Genomic DNA, 23,845 nt, shown 5'->3' with positions numbered 1-23,845 from the left:
TCCAGATGTTGGATTTTTTATTCATTAGTCTCATGAGATTCCAGATGGTTCTACATCAATGTGTGTTATATGAGGGGGAGGGGAGCGTACACTGTGACCTGACTGGGATCTGTATTCTGTCTGTACAGGAAATGTCCCGGAGGAAATATTCACCCGGCCGGGATCTGACCTTCTCTTCCCCATCAGACGTAATCTCACCCTCAACCATCCAGATACAGAGAGATGTGACCTGATTTATTGGTATTATAAAGACCCAACCAGAGATTATTACACCAAAATATTTATACACAGTGAATGTACACTGATATCTGAGGACGAACTCTTCTCCAATACAAGATTATCAGAGAATGGAAGTCTGATCTTATCCAATGTGACTCCGGAGAATGACGGGATATACATTGTGATTATATACAACTCTGCAGGACACCCTATACAGAGAGATTATTACACCGTCCATGTAGAAGGTAAGTCCATCCAACCCCCACCCCCAGTCCTAGCAGTGTCCTCCCCGCTCCGTGTCTTTATATACACCGTCCATGTAGAAGGTAAGTCCATCCAACCCCCACCCCCAGTCCTAGCAGTGTCCTCCCCGCTCCGTGTCTTTATATACACCGTCCATGTAGAAGGTAAGTCCACCCAACCCCCACCCCCAGTCCTAGCAGTGTCCTCCCCGCTCCATGTCTTTATATACACCGTCCATGTAGAAGGTAAGTCCATCCAACCCCCACCCCCAGTCCTAGCAGTGTCCTCCCCGCTCCATGTCTTTATATACACCGTCCATGTAGAAGGTAAGTCCATCCAACCCCCACCCCCAGTCCTAGCAGTGTCCTCCCCGCTCCGTGTCTTTATATACACCGTCCATGTAGAAGGTAAGTCCATCCAACCCCCACCCCCAGTCCTAGCAGTGTCCTCCCCGCTCCATGTCTTTATATACACCGTCCATGTAGAAGGTAAGTCCATCCAACCCCCACCCCCAGTCCTAGCAGTGTCCTCCCCGCTCCATGTCTTTATATACACCGTCCATGTAGAAGGTAAGTCCATCCAACCCCCACCCCCAGTCCTAGCAGTGTCCTCCCCGCTCCGTGTCTTTATATACACCGTCCATGTAGAAGGTAAGTCCATCCAACCCCCACCCCCAGTCCTAGCAGTGTCCTCCCCGCTCCGTGTCTTTATATACACCGTCCATGTAGAAGGTAAGTCCATACAACCCCCACCCCCAGTCCTAGCAGTGTCCTCCCCGCTCCGTGTCTTTATATACACCGTCCATGTAGAAGGTAAGTCCATCCAACCCCCACCCCCAGTCCTAGCAGTGTCCTCCCCGCTCCGTGTCTTTATATACACCGTCCATGTAGAAGGTAAGTCCACCCAACCCCCACCCCCAGTCCTAGCAGTGTCCTCCCCGCTCCGTGTCTTTATATACACCGTCCATGTAGAAGGTAAGTCCATCCAACCCCCACCCCCAGTCCTAGCAGTGTCCTCCCCGCTCCATGTCTTTATATACACCGTCCATGTAGAAGGTAAGTCCATACAACCCCCACCCCCAGTCCTAGCAGTGTCCTCCCCACTCCGTGTCTTTATATACACCGTCCATGTAGAAGGTAAGTCCATCCAACCCCACCCCCAGTCCTAGCAGTGTCCTCCCCGCTCCGTGTCTTTATATACACCGTCCATGTAGAAGGTAAGTTCACCCAACCCCCACCCCCAGTCCTAGCAGTGTCCTCCCCGCTCCGTGTCTTTATATACATCGTCCATGTAGAAGGTAAGTCCATCCAACCCCCACCCCCAGTCCTAGCAGTGTCCTCCCCGTGTCTTTCTATCCATACATTATATAGTAGAAGATCTGGGAGAGACGTATGTACAATGTCCTCTGATTACTGCCCCATCCTCACCATTCCCTGTGGATTCACATCTGCAGTGCTCAGCCCTCCTGAAGTTGCTGTGATCTGAACTGTGCTGTGCCTTCTGCTCGGGGTCCCCATGTGGTAGATGTGACTAAGGATGAGCTCCGACGTGTTCGCACGGCCCACATGTAGAGCCCGCCAGGAAGTCGGCACAGCGCTAATCACAGGCAGTGAGACATTGTCTCGATGTGCGGCTGCAGAGATCAGGAAATGTCTCACTGCCTGTGATTAGCGCTGTGCCGACTTCCTGGCGGGCTCTACATGTGGGCCGTGCGAACACGTCGGAGCTCATCCTTAGATGTGACCATTGATGGTGGGGTGACAGATCCCCAATGGAGGGCGGAGCTTCTGCCAAAACAAACAACCAATCAGGTTTCACCTCTTAGGAAAGAGTCGTCTCTAATAGGAGTTTCTGTCATATTTCAGGTTGTCAGTAATATAATGAGCTTCCTCTGTAGATTCTAAATGTTTTGTCAGTAAATAAAAGTTGTGTGGGGTGACAACCCTGATGGGGGTCACATGACTGAAGAAAATGGGTGTCATGTTAGTGGGGGGATTTAGTGTTGGGGGGAGGGGTGCACACAGACACAATCTATCTCCTCCAGTCTCCAGGAAGATTTCTGCACACCTGATTATAGGTAAGGATGGGGGAGGGGCGTGCTGTGTATATATTGGATCTGATCAATGGAAATGATTGTCTCTCTCAGTTCCAGTATCGGTTCCGCTCCTCCATGTCTCATGTCTCCGGAATGGCAGCGCTGAGATCTCCTGCAGGGCGGAGGAGGGGACTAAGCCAAATATCCGTCTATCTGTGATTGGAGGATCCCAGGAGAGATATTCCGCATCCGCCAATCACATTACAGCCATTGTGGAGTCACCGGGGCCCTGGAAAATCACCTGTACTGTGAAGAATGGGGTCAGCCAGTCGGAGGAGAGCAGAGCCGGGGTCACCTGTCCAGGTGAGGAGACATCAGAAGTGGATGGAGAAATGTCTGTAGATGACAATATTCAGAGATTTTCTTCTAAGAGAATAGGTGTAGATACCCCTCCTTTCTATTCACCCCTTGTCTCCGCCCCCTTCCCACCTCCCAGTTTTAGAGAATACAGAACCATTTATTTTGGGATGCCATGTAATTTGTATGAATTATAATTTGTATCCCATCAACAATAGATCCCCAAGTAGCACTATACCCCTCCCGGCAACAGTAGATTCCCCCAGCAATAATAGACCCCTCCTAACAACAATAGATTTCTCAGCAACAATAGACACCCAAGTAACAATAGATCCACCCCAGAAACAATAGACCTTCTCCAGCTACAACTGATCTCCCAGCAGCCAGCAACAGTAGATCCCTCCCAGCAACATAAGACCCCACAGCAACAATAGATCCCCCATTAGCAACAATAAACCTCCCAGCTACAACAGACCCGCCCAATAGATCCGCACAATAGATCCCTGTGACAATAGATCCCCCAGCAGACAGCAACAATAGACCCTCCAGCACCCCCCAGCATCCCTTCCATTACACACATTCAGTACTGGAGGTGCCGGAACTGCGTTCCCCCTGAATAAAAGTGCTGACAATATATATTTTTCTAACCAACCCCCCCCATTGAAATTCTGTTTTTTTTAAGTTTAAGGTCATCAAGTTATCTGTAGAGAAAGTACATTTTTAAATTGTACTCCGAGTCTCCTTATGGATTGTTTTAGGAAAAGGAAGAAGCTACTGAAATTAGACCTGAGGTGTGCCGTGGTCACGTGGTCAGTATGCCTAAAAGGGGGCATACCCAAGTATAATTAAAAAAAGTAAAAGAAAGAAGGGGAATGGGTGGGTGGGATACATGAGCCAACATCGACATGGAAGGAGGGACAGAGGGGAGGCTTTATGCAGCCCGACTCCTCCCACAAACACAGGCTGACTTGCGGTCAGCCTTACACTTGTACTCAGAGTCTCCTTATGGATTGTTTTAGGAAAAGGAAGAAGCTATGGAAAATTGACCTGGGGTGTGCCTTGGTCACGTGGTCAGAATGCCAAAAAGGGGGCAAAAATAAAGACAGTGTGAAGAAGCTATCAAAAATGTATTACAAAACTGAAATTTAACAATCAATCAGTCAAAACATCAACGCCTGTGACCAGAGAATCTGGGATATATCTAGAGAAGCAAGATGACTTCCATCTACCTAACTTTTGATCGCATGAACCGGGACCCCTTGGCGAGAGGCTGCGGAAGCTGCCCCAATTCTAAAAGAATGGCCCGAATACGCCTTTGGGTCCAAACCCAAATTGGCCAGAAGGGTGCACAAATGAGGCATGAGCTGTAGAGAGGGGAGCACTAGGGAAAGGCAATAGTGGACTGTCCCTAGGCCTGTCCGCTGTTGCCCTTACAAGCTGGTCTAAGACCAAAACTGGCCACCATGCATTGTTGGTCTTGAAGAACCTAATGACGGTGCCAACTCCCAGCTGCTGCGTCTTACAAGTATGCAGACACAACTGAAAGTAGTCAGGGAACCTGACTAAGTGATTGGCCAAAAGAATATGGGATCCTAGCCCAGAAAAGGTAAACTCCCAGGCCTCAAGAAACCATAAAATGCCAGATACATAGCTGCTTTAAGCACTAAGCTAGGCAGCAACCCAAAGGGAGACCTGGCAAGTGAATCCAACATGCCCCGGAATATCTGCCCCATGATGGGCAGTCTGTTAGCTACAGCAGGAGGGCTACTCTTCTGAATCCGTTTGAGGATAGCTTTAATGGGGTGTGCTGAAAAAATGGATGGCCTGCTGGGACAAAATGTGCTGAATGCCTGCTAAATATGTCCTAGTAGTGCCATGCGCCAGCTTAAGCTGAGAGTAGCAAAAGGCAGTGAACGCTAGTAAATCCTGAACGCTGTAGCCATCAACTTCAGGATACAGAGCCTGGAAGGTCTGGAAAACATTCCAGGCTGTGACGTACGCCTTCCTGATGTTCACTGACAATGACTTGTCAATCAAAGCTGCCGCGACAGCGCAGTGGGTATCTAGTCCATCATCAATTGAAGAAAGTGTGGGGCTGGAGTGGCGCCAGCATCAGCGGCTGGGACCTGCTGGAAAAACAGTGAGTAATTAAACCGGGACAGTGCATCTGCTGCTACATTGTCTACACCATCGATGAATCTGCAGTGTATGTGGAAGTTAAATCGGAGGGAGAGACAAATGAGCCTACGCACAAAAGACATTATGAGTAAAGACCTAGATCAGTAGCTTTAGCTGAACACTGTGCACTACACTAACTTGTAGCTTTAGCTGAACACTGTTCAGAGGACGCTCTACACTAACCTGTAGCTTTACCTGAACACTGTGCAGAGGTCGCACTACACTAACTTGTAGCTTTAGCTGAACACTGTGAGGAGGACGCACTACACTAACCTGTAGCTTTACCTGAACACTGTGCAGAGGTCGCACTACACTAACTTGTAGCTTTAGCTGAACACTGTGAGGAGGACGCACTACACTAACTTGTAGCTTTAGCTGAACACTATTCAGAGGACGCACTACACTAACTTGTAGCTTTAGCTGAACACTGTGCACTACACCAAATTGAGCTTTGGCTGAACACTGTTCAGAGGACGCACTACACTAACTTGTAGCTTTACCTGAACACTGTTCAGAGGACGCACTACACTAACCTGTAGCTTTAGCTGAACACTGTGCAGAGGTCGCACTACACTAACTTGTAGCTTTAGCTGAACACTGTGCACTACACTAACTTGTAGCTTTAGCTGAACACTGTTCAGAGGACGCACTACACTAACTTGTAGCTTTAGCTGAACACTGTACAGAGGTGGCACTACACTAACTTGTAGTTTTAGCTGAACACTGTGAGGAGGAGGCACTACACTAACTTGCAGCTTTAGCTGAACACTGTGTAAATAGTGTAGCTGCCTGACTGTGGTACTAATAGGATCAGAAGAACACCAGCAATTTTCTTCAGGTAGCTGTACTGTAACAACACCTGCCTGCCTGTAGGAAGATAATAACAGGAATGGATCTAGCTAAACTGAATACAGTGTGTATATATATATATATATATATATATATATATATATATATATATATATATATATATACACACACACACACACACACAACACCTGGGATGCATATATATATATATATATATATATATAATACACTGTAAGTGCAGCTAACTGACTGACTGTCCTGCCTAATCTATCTAACTTAAATCAAATGACACTGTCTCTCTGTCTCTCAACGCCGGAACACACACTACACAGGGCCGACGTGCAGGCGGCCTTATATAGTGTGGGGCATGTTCTAAACCCCCTGAGCCATAATTGGCCAAATCCACCCTGGCTTTGGCCAATTACAGCTCTCTCTACAGACGGCGCTGTGATTGGCCAAGCATGCGGGTCACAGTGCATGCTTGGCCAATCATCAGCCAGCAATGCACTTCGATGCCGCAGTGAATTATGGGCCGTAACGCACCACGCGAATTTGGCGTGAACGGACCATATCGTTCCCATTTCGCCGAACGGGCGAACAGATGATGTTCGAGTCGAACCTGGGTTCGACTCGAACACGAAGCTCATCCCTAGTGCTAAGTAATAGAGCCAAATAACGTCTCCAAAGCGATCTATAAGAGAAATGAATGTATATGAGTGTGACCAATCAGATGCTGCTACCTCAGAGTGATAGATAGAGCTCATACCCGTCAGGAATGGAGAAAAACCAGAAGATGTGAGTTGGAGAATGTCACCTCGTGTCACCAGAAGGTGAAGATAGAGCTCTGAGAGTTTCATGGAGAATTACCTCTCTCCAAAAGAAGCAGAAAATAGAATGAGAGATGTGAATGAATGAAAAGGGAATCCAACGCCCAAGTGAATTCCCTTCTGGTACTACGTGATCCCATGATCCAAGTATGGAGTACAATACCATCAAATAGTGCAGCAGGGAAGCCGATCTGCTCCATGTGGGGATGTATATATGACACCGACATGTCCCCTGGGTAGACATGTGCCGTTTGTTTCATTCCGGATTGAAATTCAGATGAATTTTCATTTTTCGGAAATACAGATGTATCCGAATTACAATAGTACTAAATTTAACCACTTAAGAACCAGAAGGATTTACCCCCTTCATGACTGGGCCATTTTTTTGCGATTCGGTGCTGCGTCGCTTTAACTGACAATTGCGCGGTCGTGCGACGTTGTAGAAAAACAAAATTGTTGTCCTTTTTTTCCCACAAATAAAGCTTTCTTTTGATGGTATTTGATCACCTCTGCGGTTTTTATTTTTTGCGCTATAAACAAAAAAAGAGTGAAATATTTTTATACTTTTTGCTCTAATAAATATCCCCAAAAAATATAAAAAAAAAAAAAAAAATGTCTTCCTCAGTTTAGGCCGATATGTATTCTTCTACATATTTTTGGTATAAAAAAAATCACAATAAGTGTATATTGATTGGTTTGCACAAAAAGTTATAGCATCTACAAATAGGGGATAGATTTATGGCATTTTTATTATTTTTTTTTTTACTAGTAATGGCAGTGATCTGCGATTTGGGACTGCGACATTGCGGCGGACAGATTGGACACTTTTGACACTTTTTTGGGACTGATGACATTTATACAGCGATCAGACCTAAAAATAGCCACTGATTACTGTATAAATGACACTGGAAGAGAAGGGGTTAATACCAAGGGGGGCGATCAAGGGGTTAAGTGTGTCCCAGGGAGTGATTCTAACTGTGGGGGGAGGGGACTGACTGGGGGAGGAGACTGATCGCTGTTCATACTTAGTTTGAACAACAACAGATCTGTCTCCTCTCTGCTGACAGAATGGAGATCTGTCTGTTTACATTGAGAGATCTCCATTGTGTCTCTCTCTTAGGAGCGATCGCAGGTGCCCAGCAGACATTGCGGCCCCCGGGCACCGTCGTCGCTCCGTGGGCGTGCGTGCGCACCCTAGTGGTCCTAAAGCGGCCAACATATAGCTACGCCGAATAGATTCTATTGAATAGAAAATAAAAGAACAGAATAGACTAGAATATAATAGAAACAAATAGAATAGAATAACATAGAATATAACCATCTTCTAAAATTTTAATTTTAAATAGAATAAATGTAAATTCAAATACATAAGAGAAGAATAGAATAGACAAAAAGAATAGAATAGACTATAATATAATAGAAAAGAAAAAAAACAAATGAATAGAGAGAATATAACCATTTCCCAAAATTCAAATAGACTCAATTTTGAATTTGAATAGAAAAGAATAGATCAGAATAGAATAGAAAATCACAGAATAGTATAGAAAAAGCAGAATAGAATAGAAAGAATATAACCATCTACCAAAATTTGAATTTTGAATAGAATTGGAATTGAAAAGTATAGAATAGAAAAAACAATAATAGAATAAAATAAACAGAATCAATTTCAATTTTAATAGAATAGAAAATAATAGAGTAGAATAGAATAGAAAAATAACACAATAGTATAGAAATAAAGAACATAATAGAATAGAATGAATATAACCATCTTTCTATTCTAATCTATTATTTTCTATTCTGTTCAAATTCAAATTGATTCTTTTTGAATTTTGGGAAATGCTTATATTCTTTTTATTCTATTGTTTTTTTTTAACCAGTTGCCGACTGCCGCACGACGATGTACGTCGACAGAGCGGCACGGGCAGGCAAAAGGGCTTACCTGTACGTCCTTGCCTGCCCGCGGGTGGGGGGTCCGATCGGACCCCCCCCGGTGCCTGCGGCGGTCGGCAAATCTCCCACGGCGATCGGTGGTGAGGGGGAGGCCATCCATTCGTGGCCCCCCTCTCGCGATCTCTCCCAGCCAATGGGATCATTTCCCTGCCTCTGTATTGTACACAGAGGCAGAGGAAATGATGTCATCTCTCCTCGGCTCGGTATTTTCCATTCCGGGCCGAGGAGAGAAGACTGTAATGTGAGTGCACCAACACACACACACACAGTAGAACATGCCAGGCACACAAAACACCCCGATTTCCCCCCCCCGATCACCCCTCCCCCCTGTCACAAACTGACACCAAGTAGGTTTTTTTTTTTTCTGATTACTGTATTGGTGTCAGTTTGTGACAGTTACAGTGTTAGGGCAGTGAGTGTTAGGCCCCTGTAGGTCTAGGATACCCCCCTAACCCCCCTAATAAAGTTTTAACCCCTTGATCACCCCCCGTCACCAGTGTCGCTAAGCGATCATTTTTCTGATCGCTGTATTAGTGTCGCTGGTGACTTAGTTAGGGCCGTAAATATTTAGGTTCGCCGTCAGCGTTTTATAGCGACAGGGACCCCCATATACTATCTAATAAATGTTCTAACCCCTTGATTGCCCCCTAGTTAACCCTTTCACCACTGATCACCGTATAACTGTTACGGGTGACGCTGGTTAGTTTGTTTATTTTTTATAGTGTCAGGGCACCCGCCGTTTATTACCGAATAAAGGTTTAGCCCCCTGATCGCCCGGCGGTGATATGCGTCGCCCCAGGCAGCGTCAGATTAGCGCCAGTACCGCTAACACCCACGCACGCAGCATACGCCTCCCTTAGTGGTATAGTATCTGATCGGATCAATATCTGATCCGATCAGATCTATACTAGTGTCCCCAGCAGTTTAGGGTTCCCAAAAACGCAGTGTTAGCGGGATCAGCCCAGATACCCGCTAGCACCTGCGTTTTGCCCCTCCGCCCGGCCCACCCAAGTGCAGTATCTGTAACGACACCCCAAGTATGAAAGGGGTTAAAGTCTTTTAGGACATTTCAAACCCAAACACAAAGGCAGCTACCGAACACTCCAATCAGCCAAACAAGGAACCCATACAAATAATCCACCCCAAAAACGAGGCACGGCTCTGTCTTCAGATTTCAAGCAGGAATGAATCTTTATTCAAAAAACACACGTTATACAGGTCCCACTTCAAAACATTTCCCCCCCACCCTTGGAAAAGAGGGCGGGTTAAACTGTCCAATGACAATGGACACACAGGTCAGGTGTGCTTAACTTCTCATCAGTCTTAACAGGGGGGCTGCTGGAGGAATCCCCCCTCCCTCTTTCCTCCCAGCAATACACATCCTGTGATCCAAGGCAGACAAACAGAATAGAACATTGGAATACAGCCCCACCCCAAAGTAGCACAGCAAACAGTACACATTCTATATACACATATACACAGCATTGAGTCTCTGACTAGCACAGATCATAGTGGGGTTCTCATTCACCTTGTGCCCCTATTAGTGACTCCCATCACAATGGCATATCCAGGGTCCCCAGAGTCTGTGTGTCTTGGGGGACATGGACCTGAATCTAAAGTAACGCCACCTCCAGGGTCCCCAGGCATAAAGCTCACAAAGAGCACCGTCCCCCCCAAATGCCAGGGCCCATAATCGGTCTGCAGGAGGCTGGCATTCAGTCCCCTCCAAAAGCCTCTTTTCCGGCTAGGTCTGTCACAGTATCGATCGATCACTGTCACTTAAAAAACACTAAACGCATAACTGCAGCGTTCGCAGAGTCAGGCCTGATCCCTGCGATCACTAACATTTTTTTGGTAGCATTTTGGTGAACTGGCAAGCACCAGCCCCAGGCAGTGTCAGGTTAGCGCCAGTACCGCTAACACCCACGCACGCACCGTACACCTCCCTTAGTGGTATAGTATCTGAACAGATCAATATCTGATCCGATCAGATCTATACTGGCGTCCCCAGCAGTTTAGGGTTCCCAAAAACGCAGTGTTAGCGGGATCAGCCCAGATACCTGCTAGCACCTGCGTTTTGCCCCTCCGCCCAGGCGAGCCCAGCCCACCCAAGTGCAGTATCGATCGATCACTGTCACTTACAAAACACTAAACGCATAACTGCAGCGTTCGCAGAGTCAGGCCTGATCCCTGCGATCGCTAACAGTTTTTTTTGGTAGCGTTTTGGTGAACTGGCAAGCGCCAGCGGCCTAGTACACCCCGGTCGTAGTCAAACCAGCACTGCAGTAACACTTGGTGACATGGCGAGTCCCATAAGTGCAGTTCAAGCTGGTGAGGTGGCAAGCACAAGTAGTGTCCCACTGCCACCAAGAAGACAAACACAGGCCCGTCGTGCCCATAGTGCCCTTCCTGCTGCATTCGCCAATCCTAATTGGGAACCCACCGCTTCTGCAGCGCCCGTACTTCCCCCATTCACATCCCCAACCAAATGCAGTCGGCTGCATGAGAGGCATTTTCTTTATGTCCTCCCGAGTACCCCTACCCAACGAACCCCCAAAAAAGATGTTGTGTCTGCAGCAAGCGCAGATATAGGCGTGACACCCGCTATTATTGTCCCTCCTGTCCTGACAATCCTGGTCTTTGCATTGGTGAATGTTTTGAACGCTACCATTCACTAGTTGAGTATTAGCATAGGGTACAGCATTGCACAGACTAGGCACACTTTCACAGGGTCTCCCAAGATGCCATCGCATTTTGAGAGACCCGAACCTGGAACAAAATATGAAATAAAAAATAATAGTTGTCGTTTTATTGTTCTCTCTCTATTCTCTCTATTGTTCTGCTCTTTTTTACTGTATTCTATTCTGCAATGTTTTATTGTTATTATGTTTTATCATGTTTGTTTTTCAGGTATGCAATTTTCTATACTTTATCGTTTACTGTGCTTTATTGTTAACCATTTTTTTGTCTTTAGGAACACCATTCACGACTTTGAGTGGTTATACCAGAATGATGCTTGCAGGTTTAGGTATCATCTTGGTATCAATCTTTTCAGCCAGCGGTCGGCTTTCATGTAAAAGCAATCCTAGCGGCTAATTAGCCTCTAGACTGCTTTTACAAGCAGTGGGAGAGAATGCCCCCCCCACCGTCTTCCGTGTTTTTCTCTGGCTCTCCTGTCTCAACAGGGAACCTGAGAATGCAGCCGGTGATTCAGCCAGCTGACCATAGAGCTGATCAGAGACCAGAGTGGCTCCAAACATCTCTATGGCCTAAGAAACCGGAAGCTACGAGCATTTTATGACTTAGATTTCGCCGGATGTAAATAGCGCCATTGGGAAATTGGGGAAGCATTTTATCACACCGATCTTGGTGTGGTCAGATGCTTTGAGGGCAGAGGAGAAATCTAGGGTCTAATAGACCCCAATTTTTTCAAAAAAGAGTACCTGTCACTACCTATTGCTATCATAGGGGATATTTACATTCCCTGAGATAACAACAATAAAAATGATTTAAAAAAAAAAAAATGAAAGGAACAGTTTAAAAATAAGATAAAAAAGCAAAAAAATAATAAATAAATAAAAAAAAAAGCACCCCTGTCCCCCCTGCTCTCGCGCTAAGGCGAACGCAAGCGTCGGTCTGGCGTCAAATGTAAACAGCAATTGCACCATGCATGTGAGGTATCACCGCGACGGTCAGATCGAGGGCAGTAAGTTTAGCAGTAGACCTCCTCTGTAAATCTAAAGTGGTAACCTGTAAAGGCTTTTAAAGGCTTTTAAAAATGTATTTATTTTGTTGCCACTGCACATTTGTGCGCAATTGTAAAGCATGTCATGTTTGGTATCCATGTACTCGTCCTAAGATCATCTTTTTTATTTCATCAAACATTTGGGCAATATAGTGTGTTTTAGTGCATTAAAATGTAAAAAAGTGTGTTTTTTCCCCAAAAAATGCGTTTGAAAAATCGCTGCGCAAATACTGTGTGAAAAAAAAAATGAAACACCCACCATTTTAATCTGTAGGGCATTTGCTTTAAAAAAATATATAATGTGTGGGGGTTCAAAGTAATTTTCTTGCAAAAAAAATAATTTTTTCATGTAATCAAAAAGTGTCAGAAAGGGCTTTGTCTTCAAGTGGTTAGAAGAGTGGGTGATGTGTGACATAAGCTTCTAAATGTTGTGCATAAAATGCCAGGACAGTTCAAAACCCCCCAAATGACCCCATTTTGGAAAGTAGACACCCCAAGCTATTTGCTGAGAGGCATGTCGAGTCCATGGAATATTTTATATTGTGACACAAGTTGCGGGAAAGAGACAAATTTTTTTTTTTTTTTTTGCACAAAGTTGTCACTAAATGATATATTGCTCAAACATGCCATGGAAATATGTGAAATTACACCCCAAAATACATTCTGTTGCTTCTCCTGAGTACGGGGATACCACATGTGTGAGACTTTTTGGGAGCCTAGCCGCGTACGGGACCCCGAAAACCAAGCACCGCCTTCAGGCTTTCTAAGGGCGTAAATTTTTGATTTCACTCTTCACTGCCTATCACAGTCTCGGAGGCCATGGAATGCCCAGGTGGCACAAAACCCCCCCAAATGACCCCATTTTAGAAAGTAGACACCCAAAGCTATTTGCTGAGCGGTATAGTGAGTATTTTGCAGACCTCACTTTTTGTCACAAAGTTTTGAAATGTAAAAAAAGAAAAAAAAAATTTTTTTTTGTCTTTCTTCATTTTTAAAAACAAATGAGAGCTGCAAAATACTCACCATGCCTCTCAGCAAATAGCTTGGGGTGTCTACTTTCCAAAATGGGGTCATTTGGGGGGGGTTTGTGCCACCTGGGCATTCCATGACCTCCGAAACTGTGATAGGTAGTGAGGAGTGAAATCAAAAATGTACACCCTTAGAAATCCTGAAGGCGGTGCTTGGTTTTCGGGGCCCCGTACGCGGCTAGGCTCCTAAAAAGTCTCACACATGTGGTATCCCCGTACTCAAGAGAAGCAGCAGAATGTATTTTGGGGTGCAATTCCACATATGCCCATGGCCTGTGTGAGCAATATATCATTTAGTGACAACTTTTTGGAATTTTTTTTTTTTTTGTCATTATTCAATCACTTGGGACAAAAAAAATAAATATTCAATGGGCTCAACATGCCTATCAGCAATTTCCTTGGGGTGTCTACTTTCCAAAATGGGGTCATTTGTGGGGGTTTTGTACTGCCCTGCCATTTTAGCACCTCAAGAAACGACATAGACAGTCATAAATTAAAAGCTGTGTAAATTCCAGAAAATGTACCCTAGTTTGTAGACGCTATAACTTTTGCGCAAACCAATAAATATACACTTATTGACATTTTTTTACCAAAGACATGTGGCCGAATACATTTTGGCCTAAATGTATGACTAAAATTGAGTTTATTGGATTTTTTTTAGAACAAAAAGTAGAAAATATAATTTTTTTTCAAAATTTTCGGTCTTTTTCCGTGTATAGCGCAAAAAATAAAAACGGCAGAGGTGATCAAATACCATCAAAAGAAAGCTCTATTTGTGGGAAGAAAAGGACGCAAATTTCGTTTGGGTACAGCATTGCATGACCGCGCAATTAGCAGTTAAAGCAACGCAGTGCCGAATTGTAAAAAGTGCTCTGGTCAGGAAGGGGGTAAATCCTTCCGGGGCTGAAGTGGTTAATTGTATTCTTTTTCTATCTGTTTATTCTATTCTATTCTTTTATTTTCTATTCTATTCTATCCTTTTCTATTCTATTCTTTTCTTTTCAAACTCAATCCGAAACTCAAATTTTGGAAGATGGTTATATTCTTTCTATTGTATTCTACTGTATTCTTTTCTATTCTATTCAAATTCAAATTGATTCTATTTGAATTTTGGACAATTGTTATATTATTTCTATTCTATTTTATTCTATTCTATTGTTTTTTAATTCATTTCTTTTCTATTCTATTTGAATTTCAGAAGATGGTTATAATCTTTCTATTTAATTCTATTCTTTTTTTATTCTATTCTATTCCATTCTATTCTATTCGTTTCCATTCTGTTCTTTTATTTTCTATCCTATTTTGTTCTGTTTTACTTTATTATATTCTATTATTTTCTATTCTATTCCTTTATTTTCTATTCTATTTTATTTTCTTTGGAAATAGGAAAACAATTCGAATTTGAAAACTTTTCAAATTCAAAAACTATTTCAAAACTTTTTGAATTGATCTGAATTTGAATTAGAAAATTAAAATCAATTTGAATATGAACAAAGCGAATTCCGAAAATGAATTAAACGGATTAAAAAATTTAACTAAACAAATTTTATGTAAATAAATCAAAACAAAACAAATGTTTTCGTTCTTCACGTCTCCCCCCCAGGCCTCTCCCAACGTCACGCTGGCATGATAAATAGTGGGAGGAGTCACCGCCAAGAAATTGGTGCCAAACCCCCCCACACATGAATCAGCCAAGATGGCGGAAAGCACGCCAGTACAGTGACACAGAAGAATGACATCACACATGTGGCCCTCATGTGCTGTGCTGATGTGCATGAGGACCCCGGCCCGCCCCATCCCCCACACCCAGAGGGCGGACAAGGAGGGATAGGGGGCGGGGCCTGGTGCCCATCGCAGCTCCCGGGTACTAGACACCAAGCCCCTCCCACTGATCCAGATGTTGGATTTTTTATTCATTAGTCTCATGAGATTCCAGATGGTTCTACATCAATGTGTGTTATATGAGGGGGGAGGGGAGAGTACACTGTGACCTGACTGGGATCTGTATTCTGTCTGTACAGGAAATGTCCCGGAGGAAATATTCACCCGGCCGGGATCTGATCTTCTCCTCCCCATCAGACGTCATCTCACCCTCAACCATACAGATACAAGGAGATGTGACCGGATTGATTGGTATTATAAAGACCTAACCAGAGATTATTACACTGGAATATTTATACACAGGGGATGTACACTGAGTAAATATGAGAACAAACTCTTCTCTAATACAAGATTATCAGAGAATGGAAGTCTGATCATATCCAATGTGACTCTGGAGAATGACGGGAGATACCGTGTGATTATATACAACTCTGCAGGACACTATATACAGAGAGATTATTACACCGTCCATGTAGAAGGTAAGTCCATCCAACCCCCACCCCCAGTCCTAGCAGTGTCCTCCCCGCTCCGTGTCTTTATATACACCGTCCATGTAGAACGTAAGTCCATCCAACCCCCACCCCCAGTCCTAGCAGTGTCCTCCCCGCTCCGTGTCTTTATATACACCATCCATGTAGAAGGTAAGTCCATCCAACCCCCACCCCCAGTCCTAGCAGTGTCCTCCCCGCTCCGTGTCTTTATATACACCATCCATGTAGAACGTAAGTCCATCCAACCCCCACCCCCAGTCCTAGCAGTGTCCTCCCCGCTCCGTGTCTTTATATACACCATCCATGTAGAACGTAAGTCCATCCAACCCCCACCCCCAGTCCTAGCAGTGTCCTCCCCGTGTCTTTCTATCCATACATTATATAGTAGAAGATCTGGGAGAGACGTATGTACAATGTCCTCTGATTACTGCCCCTTCCTCACCATTCCCTGTGGATTCACATCTGCAGTGCTCAGCCCTCCTGAAGTTGCTGTGATCTGAACTGTGCTGTGCCTTCTGCTCGGGGTCCCCATGTGGTAGATGTGACCAATGATGGTGGGGTGACAGATCTCCAATGGAGGGCGGAGCTTCTGCCAACAGCAACCAATCAGGTTTCACCTCTTAGGAAAGAGTCGTCTCTAATAGGAGTTTCTGTCGTATTTCAGGTTGTCAGTAATATAATGAACTTCTTCTGTAGATTCTAAATGTTTTGTCAGTAAATAAAAGTTGTGTGGGGTGACAACCCTGATGGGGGTCACATGACTGAAGAAAATGGGTGTCATGTTAGTGGGGGGATTTAGTGTTTGGGGGAGGGGTGCACACAGACACAATCTATCTCCTCCAGTCTCCAGGAAGATGTCTGCACACCTGATTATAGGTAAGGGTGGGGGAGGGGCATGCTGTGTATATATTGGATCTGATTAATGGAAATGATTGTCTCTCTCCAGTTCCAGTATCGGTTCTGCTTAGGGTTGCCACCTCATCCCTTTAAACCCGAACACATATTAATTACACAGGTTCTGTGGCTGATTAAGGTGGTAATTAAACTCACTTAGTGTCTTACCTGCATTCAATTAGCCACAGAACCCGTGTAATTCATATGTGTTCGAGTTTAAAGGGATGAGGTGGCAACTCTAGTTCCGCTCCTCCATGTCTCATGTCCACCCCAGAAACAATAGACCTTCAGCTACAACTGATCTCCCAGCAGCCGGCAACAGTAGATCCCTCCCAGCAACATAAGACCCCACAGCAACAATAGATCCCCCATTAGCAACAATAAACCTCCCAGCTACAACAAACCTGCCCAATAGATCCCTGTGACAATAGATCCCTCAGCAGACAGCAACAATAGACCCTCCAGCACCCCCCAGCATCCCTTCCATTACACACATTCAGTACTGGAGGTTCCGGAACTACGTTCCCCCTGAATAAAAGTCCTGACAATATATATTTTTCTAACCAACCCCCCCACCACTCATGTTTGAAATTCTGTTTTTTTTTTAAGTTTAAGGTCATCAAGTTATCTGTAGAGAAAGTAAATTTTTAAATTGTACTCCGAGTCTCCTTATGGATTGTTTTAGGAAAAGGAAGAAGCTACTGAAATTAGACCTGGGGTGTGCCGTGGTCACATGGTCAGTATGCCTAAAAGGGGGCATACCCAAGTATAATTAAAAAGGAAAGTAAAAGAAAGAAGGGGAATGGGTGGGTGGGATACATGAGCCAACGTCGACATGGAAGGAGGGACAGAGGGGAGGCTTTATGCAGCCCGACTCCTCCCACAAACACAGGCTGACTTGCGGTCAGCCTTACACTTGTACTCAGAGTCTCCTTATGGATTGTTTTAGGAAAAGGAAGAAGCTATTGAAAATTGACCTGGGGTGTGCCGTGGTCACGTGGTCAGTATGCCAAAAAGGGGGCAAAAATAAAGACAGTGTGAAGAAGCTATCAAAAATTTATTACAAAACTGAAATTTAACAATCAATCAGTCAAAACATCAATGCTTGTGACATCTCGACCAGAGAATCGGGGATATATCTAGAGAAGCAAGATGACTTCCATCTACCTAACTTTTTGATCGCATGAACCAGGACCCCTTGGCGAGAGGCTGCGGAAGCTGCCCCAATTCTGAAAGAATGGCCCGAATACGCCTTGGGGTCCAAACCCAAATTGGCCAGAAAGGTGCGGAAATGATGCATGAACTGAGCTGTAGAGAGGGGAGCACTAGGGAAAGGCAATAGTGGACTGTCCCTAGGCCTGTCCGCTGTTGCCCTTACAAGCTGGTCTAAGACCAAAACCAAGCACCATGCAATGTTGGTCTTGAAGAACCCAATGACGGTGCCAACTCACAGCTGCTGCGTATTGCAAGTATGCAGACGCAACTGAAAGTAGTCAGGGAACCTGACTAACTGATTGGCCAAAAGAATATGGGATCCTAGCCCAGAAAAGATAAACTCCCAGGCCTCAAGAAACCATAAAATGCCAGATACATAGCTGCTTAAAGCACTAAGCTAGGCAGCAACCCAAAGGGAGACCTGGCAAGTGAATCCAACATGCCCCGGAATATCTGCCCCATGATGGGCAGTCTGCTAGCTACAGCAGGAGGGCTACTCTTCTGAATGCCTTTGAGGATAGCTTTAATGGGGTGTGCTGAAAAAATGGATGGCCTGCTGGGGTCCCATAAGGACAAAATGTGCTGAATGCCTGCTAAATATGTCCTAGTGGTGCCATGGGCCAGCTTAAGCTGAGAGTGGCAAAAGGCAGTGAACGCTGTAGCCATCAACTTCAGGGTACCGAGCCTGGAAGGTCTGGAAAACATTCCAGGCTGTGACGTATGCCTTCCTGGTGTTCACTGACAATGACTTGTCAATCAAAGCTGCCGCGACAGCCCAGTGGGTATCTAGTCCATCATTAATTGAAGAAAGTGTGGGGCTGGAGTGGCACCAGCGTCAGCGTCTGGGACCTGCTGGAAAAACAGTGAGTAATTAAACCGGGACAGTGCATCTGCCGCTACATTGTCTACACCATTGAAGAATCTGCAGTGTATGTGGAAGTTAAATCGGAGGGAGAGCCAAATGAGCCTACGTACAAAAGACATTATGTGTAAAGACCTAGATCTGCTCTAGTTGATGATCTCTGCCGTGGTTTGATTATCTGTGGAAAAAAACACAGTCTGACCTGCCCACAAATGACCCCACACCTGTGCTGCCGCAGCAATGGGGTAGATTTCGAGCAAGGCTGACATCTCTGTGAACCCTGGAATAGACAAAACCTCATCTGGCCAAGGCCCCGCCAGCCAGTGTGAGCCACAAAAAAGCCGCTTAGCCCTTTGTGGCCGCTGCATCTGAAAAAACCTAAGGGGAAAACCCTGACACTGCAGGGATAAACATGGTAACACCATTCCAATGTTGCAGGAACTCATCCCACATGTGTAGATCTGACAAAGCGGAAGGGTCTAACCTGACACAAGAATCAGAGTCGGGAGCTAAAGGTAACAAAGACAATAACCTAGAAATTAAAGACCTCCCCTGGGGTATGATCCTCATCGCGAAATTCAGCATTCCCAGCAGAGACTGTAATTCAACCCTGGTACAAACTTGGGAGATCAAGAATGCATGTATGCAATCTCTGATCCTTACCAATTTGTCTGCGGGAAGACTGGCCTGCATGGACTTGGTATCAAGCACGATCTCCAGGAAGATGAGTCTAGTAACTGGGCCTTCTATTTTCTTGACTGCCGGTGGGAAGTCTAAGGCCGCAAAAACTGATGTCAGTTTTTGAAGGTCGGAAGGGGCCTGACCACTTCTCTCAATGAGGAGAAAATCGTCCAAATAGTGGACCACTTTCTGACAACTTTCTGTGTGTGTGCAAAGCAATCAAACAGCCAGGGACTACTCTTGGAGCCAAAGGTGAGTTTGGTGGCAAAATAATAAAAACCCCTCCACTTAATACCATTCCACTGCCAGAGTAATGGCAGAATTGGGAGAAGTTTAAAGGCGTCTGCGATGTCAGCTTTGGACAGCCAAGCGCCCTCACCTGCCCCAATGATACTCTGAATTGCTTGATCCACAGATGCATATTTAGGTGAGAACTCCTCAGATGGTATTAACGAGTTAAGGCTAGGCACCTGCAAACAATGAGGGGCTGACAAATCGTAAATTAACCTTCATTTATTGGAAAATTTCCCTTTAATAAGGCCCAAAGGGTTGATCGTCCAAACCTGGAATGGGGATATTGGGAAAGGACCAATAACAAAACCCTTCCTGAGTTCAAATTGTAGTAACTCATCTACCGACTCTACATCTGTGGCAGATGACCTCAGATTCCTACACTCAAAAGTGCCTGTTGGTAAGAAAACAAACCCAGTGTGGAATCCCCCCGTGAAACCTTTCACCAAAAATTTGCTCAACCATGGTAACGGATGGGAGGCTAAGCAAGCCTGTAAAAAAGGCACATTGATGCGGCTTAGTCACATGGACTTGTTCTGGTTTCTCAGTGTACAGGCCGACTTGGGGTGAGCCCTGAAACAACTGGTACAGATGTGTAACAGATGGCATTGGCTGTAAGTGCATGAACCAAGGGTAAAATGATTGCAGATTTGAGTTTTCCCCAGAAAATGAATGGGCCGGCCCAATTTGTCACAAGGTGCCAGATGGACTGGGGTCAGGAAGGCAGTGCCTGAACCCCTGGACGTCCCTGGTAGTGGGGGGAGTTCTGAATTGGGGCACCAGTAAGCGGTGTGAGTGGATGATTGACAAGTAGCACAAACTGGTGGTGACCTAAGCCCAGCAAAATGCCGGCAAAACAACTCAGTGTCTATGTTACTCCACACTGTCACAACTTGGAACTGAGCAAAACAGGCAGCGGCCTTGGCTGAAAATGAGCGGTAATAGTCAAAGAAATGTGACCCCCCATACTTGTGTCCTAACTCTACCACTGTGTAAAGGTAATGGTCTAGCTCTTCCCTCCTGAGCGGACTCACTGAGCAAATGACATCTCTGTATAAGCTAAAGGCCAGGACAAACTCCGGGATAGACAGTTTGCGGATGAGCCTATGATCCCTTAACCACCACCGAAACATTGCGACAAGTGTATGACCTATTATTGGCAACATCATGGGCAGCTATCGATAGTGATGATAAATTAATATCTTTGCCCACCAGTATGTCCTTCCTGATGTTAACGTGAATAAAATGAGCCGGGGTAATGGGAGGAACACCCATACTATTAGCTGGCACTGGGCTTGGCTGAGCCTCCAACACCTCCACCCTTGCACGCAATTCTTGGCAGGAAGAGGCCAGGGAACTCAGGGTAGCGTGGATTTGAGAAAGTTATGAAGCGACGGTCCGAAGTGTAACTTGCTCTGTGCTAGAGCCTGAAGCACAGGGAAACAGTAGTCTGAACAGCTCAGCCTTGTGCGCTGAAGCCGGATATGAAATACCCCTGTGCTGCAGTTCAGCCATGAGTCTAGGGACGGTCCAGGTTCTTAAGGAGGGTGTGCCACCACGTTCCGAACCCCGTAGCCGGAGAAGTGGGAATGGATGCAAAGTCCTCGATGTCCGCAGCCTGTGACATGACCTGCATAAAACCAAGAACAACGTTGTAAGTCAAGAAAAATCATCAACCATACCTATCACTTACCTTGGACCAACCTGGCTGCCCCTCCCCCCTTCCCCCCGTAAAATGACAAAGGAACGTTAAAACAGGACTGAAAATAAGTCAGGCTCATGAATTTACCAGGCCGGGTTACCTGAGGCGTAATCAGGCAAATTAACCACTTCAGCCCCGGAAGGATTTACCCCCTTCTGACCAGAGCACTTTTTACAATTTGGCACTGCGTTGCTTTAACTGCTAATTGCGCGGTCATGCAATGCTGTACCCAAACTAAATTTTGCGTCCTTTTCTTCCCACAAATAGAGCTTTTTTTAATGGTATTTGATCACCTCTGCGGTTTTTATTTTTTGCGCTATAAACGGAAAAAGACCGAAAATTTTGAAAAAAAATGATATTTTCTACTTTTTGTTATAAAAAAATCCAATAAACTCAATTTTAGTCATGCATTTAGGCCAAAATGTATTCGGCCACATGTCTTTGGTAAAAAAAAGTGTCAATAAGTATATATTTATTGGTTTGCGCAAAAGTTATAGCGTCTACAAACTAGGGTACATTTTCAGGAATTTACACAGCTTTTATGACTGCCTATGTCATTTCTTGGGGTGCTAAAATGGCAGGGCAGTACAACCCCCCCGCCAAATGACCCCATTTTGGAAAGTAGACACCCCAAGCAAATTGCTGAGAGGCATGTTGAGCCCATTGAATATTATTTTTTTTGTCCCAAGTGATTGAATAACGACAAAAAAAAAAAAAATACAAAAAGTTGTCACTAAATGATATATTGCTCACACAGGCCATGGGCATATACATTTAGCTTCTTCTCCTGAGTATGGGGATACCACATGTGTGGGTCTTTTTGGGAGCCTAGCCGCGTACGGGGCCCCGAAAACCAAGCACCGCCTTCAGGATTCCCAAGGGCGTAAATTTTTGATTTCACTCCTCACTACCTAGCACAGTTTTGAAGGCCATAAAAAGCCAAGATGGCACAAAACCCCCCAAATGACCCCATTTTCGAAAGTAAACACCCCAAGCTATTTGCTGAGAGGCATGTTGAGTCCATGGAATATTTTATATTTTGACACAAGTTGCAGGAAAATTACAAACTTTTTTTAAAATTTATTTTGCACAAAGTTGTCACTAAATGATATATTGCTCAAACATGCCATGGGCATATGTGGAATTACACTGCAAAATACATTCTGCTGCTTCTCCTGAGTATGGGGATACCACACGTGTGGATCTTTTTGGGAGTCTAGCCGCGTACGGGGCTCAGAAACCAAGCACCGCCTTCAGGATTTCTAAGGGCGTACATTTTTGATTTCATTCCTCACTACCTATCACAGTTTTGAAGGCCATAAAATGCCAAGATGGCACAAACCCCCCCCAATTGACCCCATTTTGGAAAATAGACACCCCAAGCTATTTGTTGAGAGGCATGTTGAATCCATGAAATATTTTATATTTTGACACAAGTTGCGGGAAAATTACAAACTTTTTCTTTTTCTTTTTTTTTTGTTGCACAAAGTTGTCACTAAATGATATATTGCTCAAACATGAAATGGGCATATGTAGAATTACATCCCAAAATACATTCAGCTGCTTCTCCTGAGTACAGGGATACCACATGTGTGGGACTTTTTGGGAGCCTAGCCGCGTATGGGGCCCCGAAACCAAGCACCACCTTCAGGATTTCTAAGGGCGTAAATTTTTTATTTCACTCTTCACTACCTATCACAGTTTTGAAGGCAATAAAATGCCAAGATGGCACAAACCCCCCCTAAATGACCCCATTTTGGAAAGTAGACAGCCAAGCTATTTGCTGAGAGGCATGTTGAGTCCATGGAAATTTTTATATTTTGCCACAAGTTGCAGGAAAATGACAAACTTTTTTTATTTTGCACAAAGTTGTCACTAAATGATATATTGCTCACACAGGTCATGGGCATATGTAGAATTGCACCCCAAAATACATTCTGCTGATTCTCCTGAGTACAGGGATACCACATGTGTGGGACTTTTTGGGAGCCTAGCCGCGTATGGGGCCCCGAAACCAAGCACCACCTTCAGGATTTCTAAGGGCGTAAATTTTTTATTTTACTCCTCACTACCTATCACAGTTTTGAAGGCAATAAAATGCCAAGATGGCACAAACCCCCCCAAATGACCCCATTTTGGAAAGTAGACACCCAAAGCTATTTGCTGAGAGGCATGATGAGTATTTTGCAGCTCTCATTTGTTTTTGAAAATAAAGAAAGACAAGAAAAAAATAAATTTTTTTTCTTTTTTCAATTTTCAAAACTTTGTGACAAAAAGTGAGGTCTGCAAAATACTCACTATACCTCTCAGCAAATAGCTTGGGGTGTCTACTTTCCAAAATAGGGTCATTTGGGGGGGGGGTTTGTGCCACCTGGAGCATTCCATGACCTCCGAAACTGTGATAGGCAGTGAAAAGTGAAATCAAAAATTTACGCC

The 23,845-nt window shown here is 44.7% G+C and overlaps 1 protein-coding gene across 3 annotated transcripts in view; it reads left to right on the top strand.

Annotated features, from left to right (window-relative positions):
• Positions 1 to 23,845, top strand: part of LOC141129495 (uncharacterized) — a 260,900-nt gene that overhangs the window by 98,509 nt on the left and 138,546 nt on the right. For 2 of the 3 annotated variants that reach the window (XM_073617553.1, XM_073617552.1), the window contains exons 3-5: positions 129 to 464; positions 2,609 to 2,860; positions 15,414 to 15,752. In XM_073617553.1, the coding sequence (XP_073473654.1) occupies positions 129 to 464; positions 2,609 to 2,860; positions 15,414 to 15,752 (927 nt within the window). The remainder of the gene's footprint in view (positions 1 to 128; positions 465 to 2,608; positions 2,861 to 15,413; positions 15,753 to 23,845) is intronic. The other variant, XM_073617554.1, reaches the window with a different exon arrangement.

This window comes from Aquarana catesbeiana, linkage group LG02 (assembly GCF_042186555.1).
Source record: "Aquarana catesbeiana isolate 2022-GZ linkage group LG02, ASM4218655v1, whole genome shotgun sequence".
NCBI classification, from domain to species: Eukaryota; Metazoa; Chordata; class Amphibia; order Anura; family Ranidae; genus Aquarana; species Aquarana catesbeiana.
The sequence above is the reverse complement of the archived record's forward strand: the minus strand, read 5'-3'. Positions and strand labels throughout refer to the sequence as shown.